We start from the raw sequence: 11,614 nt of genomic DNA, 5'->3' as shown, positions 1-11,614 counted from the left end.
TATATATATATATATATATATATATATATATATATATATATATATATATATGTGTGTGTGTTTTCTACATCTGACCTTTGACCTTCTTTTTAGGGTTCCGTCATTTACATCTGACGTTGTCCCATTAGGGTAAACTATTTTTGGCAAATTGTCTGAAACTTCACACACAATAAAATGCTGTTTTCCTACCTGAAAAGAAGTGAAAAGGTCTTACGGTTTCAAAAAATATAAAAAATCTTTATGAACATTACTTTTTTTTTTCTTGTGCTGCTATTTTTGATTTGGAACTCACGCGTGAAAATGTCTAAAGCTTGATACAAATTCGGATGCAATTTCACTGCCTGAAAACAATGTCTTAGTGTTTCAAAAGCATTAAAACAACTTTAACACTGTGTTTCATCTTGGAATTTCAAATCAATTTATCTTAGCACACGTGAAAGTCAACAAGACTCTTCTTTTTCAATATACCCCACACATAAGATGTTGACTTATGCAGTCATCATTGGAGCGTCGCTGCCTGTCAGTGTAGTAATGCCAATAGACATTGGCATCTTTCCTGGCCTCTGGTTGCTTTATAGATCACATCTTTTAAACTGGCATACAATAATGTACCCAAATGCCTGATGCCTGCCCTCACCCTCATTGCTTCTATCCTCCTTGGTCCTCAACAACTCCTTTTATTACTACAACCTGATTTTCTGATGCACTCCTATTACTATCATCAATACCTTCTGAAATAAGTACAGATTTGTCTCTCCATCTTCCAAAAATGAACCTAAAACACATGCATAAAGGCTATTATATTGCCTGCCAATGCTGGTCAATAGTGCCAGCTACAGCAAATATGCATCCCATAATAGGACTTTGTCACGCTGCATGACGCTCAGATTTTTTGGGCTCTGAGTTATTGTTTTTATAAAAGTGCATTAAAAATGACAAAAAAAATTTAGAAAACACATTTGGATGTATGATTATATATTTTTTATAACTTTATATGTATTTTTTCTAGTCTAAAATGAGATCAATATGAGCCTTGAGAGCATGAGACCTAACATGTGCTAATGCCTTTGTTACCAATAATGTGAAGCACATGGCCAATACATTTAAATTTTACTGGTTGAAGGGGATGTCATTTGACATCACTAAAATAAAGTTTTGTTGGTTGAACATCAATCTTGTATTTTACATGCAATTTTATTTAGTGTCATTTATAAATTACTATATATATATATATATATATATATATACTTTTCAGTATTGTTCAGTATTTAAAACAATACTTTATCTGTAATATGTCAGCACAATTGCACATACATTTTGATCCTGGCTTAATCAAATTTTCATATTTCTGTTCTAGAATTTTATGCAAACTAATGAATATGTAATTATATAATGTAACATTTGCATATTTAAACATAAAAGTTTAGAAAACGTTAAATACAAAACAATTGTCTTAATGTACTGTGATTAAAGAACTAGGGAAAGTATGGTGAGTTGCCCTGTCATTATTATTATTATTTTTTATATATATATATATATATATAACCCTATTTATCTGTAGTGTCTTGCCTTTAAGCCATACTATGTGCAAGAACCAGACTGTTTTTTTATTATTATTTTAATCCTATTCAAACATACCAGATGCATTCTGTTATGAGATACATGAGAAGAAATGCCATTTAGTGTTAATTACGTCAAACCTGGCGAGATGCGTTTTGACGTGACCCGTTTGAATATGGCCATGTGTGGATATAATTTGAGGACTTTTCTCCATCTGTTTTCCACAGAAGAAAGCAATGAAATTCTGATGACAGAATTAATTTGGGGGGATTTATTCCTTTGAATATGATACCTGAGATTGGTCTTGAGTTTACATCGAGGTCTGTTTGGTCCAACAGTGAAACCTGACCCACCTGAGAAGGTGGTGGCCAAACCCGTAGCCAACAATGCACGAAGACTAGAGGTGACCTGGAACAGTCCCAGTACGTGGCCCGATGTGGAGACCTTCCCGCTGAAGTACTTCCTGCGCTACCGGCCTCTCATCCGAGACCAGTGGCAGCACGTAAGTGTGGAACACCGCTTTTCTAGCTTCTTGTCATCTTTACCGTTTATGTAAAGCGCATATGCTATGTGGCCTCAAACTATTAATGAGAGTATTTTCATAAACCCAACCAGCTAGGTATTTTTGCCAAAGTTGGTCAAACAGCATAGTCTTGTTTTTCTCAATAAGCCAGTTGTCTGTGGCTCAGCATCCCAGTGAGGATAAACCCAACTGTCTATTGCACAAAACGGCATATTCTGGTAACCAGCTATGTTAGTCTTTTCTGCAGCGTTTAGAATAGCATTTCAACCACATCTCATTTTGTACAAGAATACAGGGGTCAAAGTGGGCTGCTGTGATTTGGTTCCATTGTCAGCTCTCCACATGAGTCCAATTGTGTCCCTCGGCTCTACAGAATGAGACCAGACATGTTCTTTGGAAACTGATTTGCTCACCAAGACGTCAGTCGGAGTTTTGGACAGTTGAAAATAGGTGATTTATATCCCATAGTCTCAGCTCATATAGGTTGCCATACTACTGAATGAGAGCACCAGCCAGTCAGTCAGAGAAGATTTCTTAAGAAGAAGAAACCCCTCTTGGGATTATTGAATTTATTCCTCTTACATATCAAGGCTGAAAGTAGATGTTGTGTCATGCTTATTTCCATTAAGCTCCTTAAGTAGATGAGCACATCTCACTCTATAATCTAGTTACTGCCTGGCACTAAGAATATCAACTGTGTCAGAAATATTTCAAATCTGTTCGGGAATTTTAAAATTAGACTACCTGCTCTGGACGAATGCAGTATAAAGTTGTTTTGCCACTGATACTGGAACTTCTAACTTCGATGTAATGCCTTATACAGATTAAATGAAACACAATGGCCAATCAGTGGTGTTTACGAATCCGCTCAACAGCGCTCAAATGTTAGCGGAAAATTGACATTTTTTAAGTTTCAGTAAAGACTGGTACCGGAGTCGGTACTTTTGACAACATTACTAGAAACAGATCTCTTTCTTCCGTATTGTGATATACAAATTATCGAAAAGAAAAAAAAAACAGTGCAGGGCGGGGACTTGGTTCTATCTGCTGGTTGTTGATTGGATTTTGAGATGTGGGCGTGGCATTAAAAACTTGCAGTCGTTGTAGTGGGGGCAGGGTTTAAGTGGATTAAATGATTGGATAATTTCTGCTTGCGTTACTAGAGAGAAATCTGTTGGAAGATCACGTTACGATATTTTGATACAGTGTCGATTAAGAAAAATCGTATATGTATGAATTGTTTGCAATGACATCTACAAAAGTCATTTACAAAATAAATTTTCATTTCATGCCAACGTTAACTGCACCAGGCTAATACAGTAACAACAGGTTTTGTGAATGTGTTGCATTTTATAATAAGACTTATTTGCATAAAAAGGCATGCGTTCACTGAAAAGAATGTATTTCTAGTAAAGCAACTAAACTTAAAGTTGTCAATCAATCTACGTGCAAACACCAATCTTATGTAGCTGAAGTCATGATGCCATACTTCACTGCAGAGTGCATCTCATCCCTCCTTACAAATAATCCAACTAAATTTTCAAAACAACTATTACTCAGTGCCATACAAATCCTATTTGAGTTCTCTGAGACCACTACTCCTCTGAAACAAACCATATCAGCCCGAACACGAGCTCATATCAGCTTCCAGCAAAGACCATATTGAGCTCCATCACGACAAGGTGGAAACCTCATCAGTCTTCGGCAGGGCCGCGTTTCAGCTGCGCCTCACATGTGCACTCACGTAGTGTATCACGGCAAGAGGGCTTCAGAGAGATGAAAGAGCCAGCTCGGCACGGGGAGCGTCGTGTAGGGAAGCCATTCATTCTGCTGAGGAATGAGGGGATGGCAGCTGGAACAGTCTTCGCTGAGCGATGGATGCCTCAAAGCTGCCTGGGATCAGACGGCAAAATGTGGCATGGAAACAATCAAGCGCTCGCGGCTAGCCGACGGTGTCCCTGGGTTTAAGAATTGGGCATGTTTAATATTTGCTTTTTTAATATTAATAACATCAATTCCAGCTGAATTGAGGTGCGGGTATGCAAACATGGCTCAGATTTTACTACCTCCGATTTCTGTTGCCAGAACTGTCTAAACAGACACGCTTTTCTATTCTTCAATTTTTTTTTCTTTAAGATTTACAATTCTAACACAAAAATAAATTTTGACAGAAATGTTAGAGGCCTTTCGTCATGGAGGAATGGGTAGACAGATCAATAGGTAGTCAGACAGGCACAAATTCAAATGCGTTTGCCTGGAAAAGTATGTTAATTTTGGATCCATAGTCTGATAATTAGGACTTCTTTTTTTTTTTTTCAACTGTCAGCCATCTGTTCGGAAATCACGCATTAAAAGAACACAGTGAATCCACTAAATTAAGACTCATTTTGGATTCATTCTCAACTGTTTTGACACAAATAATGCAATCTTTCTCAAATGCTTACTGGAAATTTTCATTAATTTAAGACGACAGTTTACCCAAAAATTCTGTCATCATTTATTAACCCTCAAGTTGTTCCAAACTTGTATGACTTTCTTCTGTGGAACACAAAAGAAGATATTTTGAAGAATGTTCTAATGGTTTTATACAATATAAGTCAATGGGGTCCAAAACAACATTGTATGGACAAAACCACTTTTTGGTTACATTTTATTTTGATAGTCCACTTTTAAGAGTTCTACTAACTATAAGTAACTTTGCAACTACATGTCAACAAGCAGTCATTAGGGTATTGGTAGACTAATGAGCGTTAATTGACATTTAGTTGCAAAGTTACTTATAGTTAGTAGAACATCTAAAGTGTAACCCACTGCATGCAGGTTTGGAATGGCATTACAATTTTAATATATCAAAGGCATATTTCAAGATCAGAAAAACAAACGTTAAATATGTACCATAAGTAATAGTTCATTCTTGATTTACTATTGAAACCTAACATTAGAAATAACCTGCTCAAAAGCTAAATGTGTGGCCTCACATTGACATATACATGATTATAAAGTAGAAATGTCATTTTTGTTGAGCGGCTCAGATAAATGAGTGGACTGAGAAATTCAATGGATCAATGTTTCTGCTCAGTTGTAATTGATGGAGCTGAGTTAAAGAGACATATGGTGCAGCGGAGCTTTAAAAAGCACTGGCATTTAACAGACGACTCTAAGAGCAACGGAAGTGTGGGATAATTATAAGAAAGATATGCTTACATTCACACCCGCTGAGTGATGAACTTTGAAACTTTTCATTCGCTCGAAGGTGTGAAGAAGAGATTATAAAACGTCTATTTTGAAGTGGGAATATATATGCTGAAAATATCAGTATTTTTGAGTGCCAAATTCACTAACAATAAATAGGGCCGCTGTTATTAAATAGCAGTGTTTATTTGCATGTTCTGTCTGAATTGTTTTAGTGTTGTTTATGATCATTTCTGTATGACAAATTATTCATGATGTTCTTTCTCTTTGGATAAAAGTATTGCCGTAATGGTGGGTCAACCTAATCGACGGTGTCAATTATGCAAATGTATCATTTTGCATTGATTGCATGAATACATCCAACTTTTTATGTTCATCCCAATGATGCCGGCTCTTGGGCATGATGGAAATTTTCTCACAACTGCATTCTCGGCAAGTTCACACCGTTTGAGTGAAACATTGGATAGATGAATGGCAGAAGTTCTGTTTTTTATTGTTTGGTAAGTTGAACAAAGAACTAATCAGAAAAGAATCAATAGATTTATTAGATGGTTTGGGGAGAATAATCATTCGAGTAATCGATTCATCTAAAAAAATTATCGAAAGATTAATCGATTTAAAAAATAAATAAATAAATAAAAGTTAAACAAAGGACTAATGGACTAATCAGAAAAGAATCAATAGATTTATTAGAGGGGTTGGCAACAAAAAAATTTTTTAATTAATCGACTAATCGGAAAAAAAAAATCGAAAGATTAATTGATTGCTAAAAGAAAACAAGTGGCAGCCTGAGCTAAAAGTTGCGGCTAACGGAATAAATGGTAATTTTATGCATGTATGTATTTAATTAATTTTATTTTATTATTTTTAACAAATGGTGTAATTACAACATTTACCAGCAGGGGCTAAAGGCTTATACTAACCAGCAAAACTTTCACCATGTTAAACCTGCGCATTTAGTGCCTGGTTTGCTGGTTAATGTATAAATAGCAGGTTTCTGTGTGTAAATACCACAGACTAAATAGCGCAGATGTTTTTCATTTTCCCACTGGGTTAAACATAAAAAAATTATAGTTGCAATATTAAGGTTGTACATGCATTTCATTAGCACATGCATTTAAAGAACAGGTGAAATCCTGTTAATCGCAAGTTATTCTGGAGAGAGATGTGAAAGATGGATTGAAATAGATGGGAGCGGCGAAAAGACACGAGACAGCTGTGAAATGACTGCATATGTTTCACACTCTGTCTTTTGTCCAGAAAAGCAGCAGCATGGAGTGTGAAAAAAAGAAAGGAGGCTGGGGGTACGGAGGAGAAAGAAATGGTGTGCTGGGCCATTTTTCTTCTTCGCCCCTTTCATTCCCAGAAATGATGTATTTAAACTCAAGCTTTAACAAGCCGCTGTGGTGCCACTCAGCCAAATGAGAAACAATCTTCTCTTGACCAGTGGGGGCTTCTGGGAGTCGCTGCTCAGAATGAATGTGCTCTGTTAGAGGCCAGGCTTCATAGAGCTCCATCCAGTTTCAGGTGACTGATATCTGACTGTAGATCTAATGTGGTTTGGCTTACTGTTGCTTCGGGTAATCACAATGATGGACAAAATTAAAGCTACAGAAGTAGTGCACAATGCCAAAATGGGGTAGTTTTAAAGAGTAAAGGAATTTGAATGCGATTTAGAATGTTCTTTTTGAAATTGTGTAGTATAGCAAACATTTTGACTGTCAACATAAAGTCTGGTCCACATTGTAGATCATTCTCGACAAGTGTCGCTTGTTTTGTTGGTTAGCATGATCTTGTTAAAACCTCTGCTAGTTAGATGCCTGTTTTTTTAGAACGCAAGTTTTTCCATAGCGCCCATTCAAAACAAAGAGTGTAAAAAATAAAATTAAGATGTAAAGTGTATAAAGAAATATTCTGGGTGTGGGAAAAAATGATTTTCCATATAGCAGATATTTAACTTTCGGATTTTTGGAGGCCCCTTAAAAGGGTAAAATGTTAAATTGTATTTTTTTATATTTATACTGACACCTGTTGGTGTGGATGTAGCATTACAAGTATTTTGGATATTGTTTTTAGAACAGTAAGTGATGCGCAGATGTTGTTTATTTTTTATTAGTGCTGCCAAATGATTAATCGCGATTAATCGCATCCAAAATAAAAGTTTTTGTTTACATAATATATGTGTGTGTGTGTACTGTGTATATTTATTATGTGTATATATAAATACAAACACATGCATGGATATATTTAAGAAAAAATGTTACGTATATATATATATATATATATATATATATATATTTATATATATAATATAAATTATATTAATATAAATATATAAATGTAAATGCATGTAAATATTAAAAAATATATACTGTATGTGTGTGTATTTATATATACACATAAATATATTATGTAAACAAAATACAAAATGTTTTATGTGTTTCACGAATTTTATTGCGCAATGATTCAGTAAATGTATCTAAAGTAAAGACATTTATAATTTACAAAATAATTCAGGTTTCAAATCAGTGCAGTTCATTAAACCTTCTATTCATCAAAGAATTGATGTCCATTCATAATTAATAACGTACTATTACTGTGGGGACATTAACACAATCATTTTGCTTACCTGCTACTAAACAAAAAGGGTTGAAACACTCGTATCAGCCTGGTTTCTTGCAAACAAAACATTGTTTGGTTTCACACTGCAATACTCATGTGTCCTTGAATAGTGCAAATAACACTCATTTTATATCTTCCCTTTTATTTCAAAAGTTTTAGTTTACATTTATGAATAAAATGCAGTTTTGCAAAACAGCCTTTTATTTAATATTTGATTTCATGAAGAAACTGCAAGCATACACAACAGCGTAGCGTTGCCTTGTCCTTAGTTTTCCTTTGTTGTTCTTTTTTTTAATGGAGAGACAGGTTCAGATAACAGTGCACTTATGCTGATTTATTGACTACTAGACTGTGTTTCATAGGACCCATTAGCCATTAGCGTGTGATGTCAGTGAGCAGTCACAGTTATGATATCATCCACAGCTGTCCGTGCTGCAGATATCAAACGGCAGTGAACAGGGGGAAATCAGATGCCTGCTTGGTTGTTTTGTGCGTTTGGGTGTGTGTGTGTGTGTATGTGTATGTGTGTGAGCCATTATGAACTTCCAAAACACCTCACTGTAGCTAACAGTGGCTCAGGGCTCAGTTAATAACTGCACAGAGGCGGCTTGCAGCAAATTAGCCGGCAGTATGGAGAGGGAAAAAATGGTCATATATACAAAATGTGTGTGTTTGGAGACTCTGAAATGTGTAAGTCTTATGAAAGCATGCTCAGTCACGCTGCGGTGCGGCCCAGGGGCCGGCGTTTTGTTTGAACGCTATCATGACCTGTCCCTTCTCACGGTCCCGTCACGCAGCCTCCATTCCCCTTCTTATTTATGGATCTCATCAGAATTCAGGGTATATAAATCCTGAAGATGCTCCCTAAAAGACACACAAGCACTTCTAGCACTGAGGTTTACTTCATGACAACTAAAACATTGACTTCTGCTGAGCTCATGACGTTATTTTCTGTCTTCTTTTTGCTTTATTTCTTTCAAACTGCTATTTTGATATTTTGATTAATAGATACAACAACAGATGGGTCGAATGCCGTTTGAATCGCTGTTTAATTTGTTGTTGAGTGGAGACCTCAGGCTGAACCTGTCTGTCACCTTTCACATTTGAGTTAATTGAGAATCTTACACTAGGTGACATTTTATTTTATTTTATTTTATTTTATTTTATTTTATTTTATTTTATTTATTTTTATTTGTTTATTATTATTATTTATGTATTTATTTTATTTTGTTTTATATTGTTTTGTTTTGTTTTGTTTTGTTTTGTTTTGTTCTGATTTTATTTTATTTATTTATTTATTTATTTTTGAAAGAAGATGGTAAAAAAAACATGTCCCACGCTATGTGTGAACTATATTCTAAGTCCTAATTTTAAATCACATCTTTTTACTTCATCACAAAACCGTTCTGAATGAATCATTCACGAATTAGACTCAGTGGACACTGGAGGCCAAGATTATAAATGCATAGCAACCTTCAGTCTGTTTTTGACACAGATCTATCATATGACTTCAGAAAACTTGGACCGCAGTGCACAAATCAGATGAACTACATTTATGAGACTTTCATGTTACTTTTGTGTCTCCAGCACAGTCTTCAGATTCATTTTATTTCTAAATGTTCCACTGAAGAAAGAATGGTGTAGGGATTCAGAACAACATGAGGGTGAATAAATGATGACTGACTTTACAGTTTTGAGTGAACTATCTCTTCAAACCTGCTTTGTGTTTTTCACACCAGTTTCAGTTCACTTGTCGATTGTCAGATTCATTCTTACGCAGAAGGACCAGCCATCATCGTCGTCTCGCTTACCATGTGCTTATTTCCCCACAATTCCCTTCTTTGATTGGTCCAGCCGTTGATTTGTCTCTCTCCGCCCAATGCGCTGCGTTCCCCGTCTCCCCCGGCATTTAATGGCCTTTTGTGCATCTGCCAACAGAGCCTCTCATCCTCCAACTGCACTTAGATTAATCAATAGCTCTGGCATTGCAGTGCCATTAGCATGGTAAAGGAAATTAGAGGGAGAAAGAGGGGTATTCAGCCATCTTTGGTGAACGTCCCGTGCTCCACCCCAGCCGGCCCCCGTCTGCTCCACACACACACCGGACAAACATTTACACTTCTACATGCTGCTGCTCTTTTTGTGCAACAAGACTAGGACACTTCTGTTAGAATACACAGGGCTACATCGCAAGTGTACAAGTAATGAGAGGAATTCACGTGATTTTATCACTCAAGGTATTATAGTTCATGGGCGTTACTTCTGCTGGATGTCCTAATAATAAACGAACATCTGACCCATAGAAATGAACAGTTGGCTGACCAAATTAAGAAACCATTTTAATTAATTAATTAATGTATGTATGTATGTATGTATGTATGTATGTATGTATGTATGTATGTATGTAGGAAAGCAGGTGAAGCAAAGTGAGAGACAGAGAAGGGGGGGTGGGATCGACACTCGAAACCATTTAATTTATCATAGCTAATAAATGCAACAGTGCATCATAAATAAAACAATTTCTTGAAATAAATAAATAAATTCCTTTATACTGCTTTCATACTTATAAAAAAGGAATATAAGGCAAGATAATTGTATTTATTTATTATTTACTAAATAATATTAAATATATGAAATATTAAATATATGTATAAATTAAATGTACCGTATACCGTCCAATAAATATATATATGTTAATTTATTGGTAGTATTATTTAATTTAATTTATAATTTTTTTGCTGTAACACTCTGACAAGCCAACACAATCTCGTGGCATTTCATAACAATTTAATATTTTGGAAAGTGGCAGCCAATTTGTATGAATTCTTATCTCATTTGTACTTTGTTTTCATATCTCTTTGTTTGGATTAGGGTGGACCTTCATGCATACTTTTTTTTTTTTGGTAAAAAAATTTTTAGTAAAAAAGATTTCCATACGAATCACATCTTATGAATTCATACACACCAATTACAAGTAGTAGTTTGGCTGTTTTTCACAAATTTCATCTCGAATTCCGCGTGATGGTGAAAAGCATCTGAAATTGCGCTAACATGAACACACCTTAAGTGTGTGCTGTCTCATGTATTTAGCGTAATCATCACAGGTCTGGTTCAGTGAATGGTGTGGCTGCTCTCAGTGTTGATGGATTGTGTGTCACAGATCCTCACATGCGTGTGACGCTCTGGGCTCTGCTGAACAGATGCTCCTCTCATTGGCTGTAATTGCCCCATTGCAGGCCTGTCACCAGAGATGCCGGACTTCTGATTATTTCAGAGACAAGTGATATTACGCATCATTATCTGTCATCAGGATAGTGATGCCACTAGCGTGCGAATGGACACACATTCATGTTCACACACGAGTAAGTGCTGATGGGTCTGGCTCTCAAGCTGTTTCTCCTCAATGCGGAGTTTAATACATTGGTGCTGAAACCCATTATTCCCTCTCCACAAATATCCTCGCCTTGTACCTTTTCCCCCTCTATCAGAGAGACCATGAAATTACTTCTTCAAAGAGTTGTGAAAATATTGTATTACTTTATTTACATTATTTACTGTTTAATAGATGGTTAAGAGCCTCAAAACAAATAAATAATAATATTTATCATTAGAAATATCTATTATAAATAATTATAACAACAACAAATAATACGTTCAAAGTTGTTGTTTTTTTTGTACAAAAACTTTTCACATTGCAGCCAAATAATAATAATAATA

The 11,614-nt window shown here is 35.6% G+C and overlaps 1 protein-coding gene across 1 annotated transcript in view; it reads left to right on the top strand.

Moving 5' to 3' along the window:
* Window positions 1–11,614, top strand: part of LOC107554853 (ciliary neurotrophic factor receptor subunit alpha-like) — a 186,033-nt gene that overhangs the window by 147,592 nt on the left and 26,827 nt on the right. Inside the window, exon 6 of the mRNA XM_016237493.1 lies at window positions 1,899–2,062. Coding sequence (XP_016092979.1) covers window positions 1,899–2,062 — 164 coding nt within the window. The remainder of the gene's footprint in view (window positions 1–1,898; window positions 2,063–11,614) is intronic.

Source organism: Sinocyclocheilus grahami, unplaced genomic scaffold (assembly GCF_001515645.1).
Source record: "Sinocyclocheilus grahami isolate Dianchi unplaced genomic scaffold, SAMN03320097.WGS_v1.1 scaffold516.1, whole genome shotgun sequence".
NCBI classification, from domain to species: Eukaryota; Metazoa; Chordata; class Actinopteri; order Cypriniformes; family Cyprinidae; genus Sinocyclocheilus; species Sinocyclocheilus grahami.
This window is presented reverse-complemented; position numbering and strand designations above follow the sequence as displayed.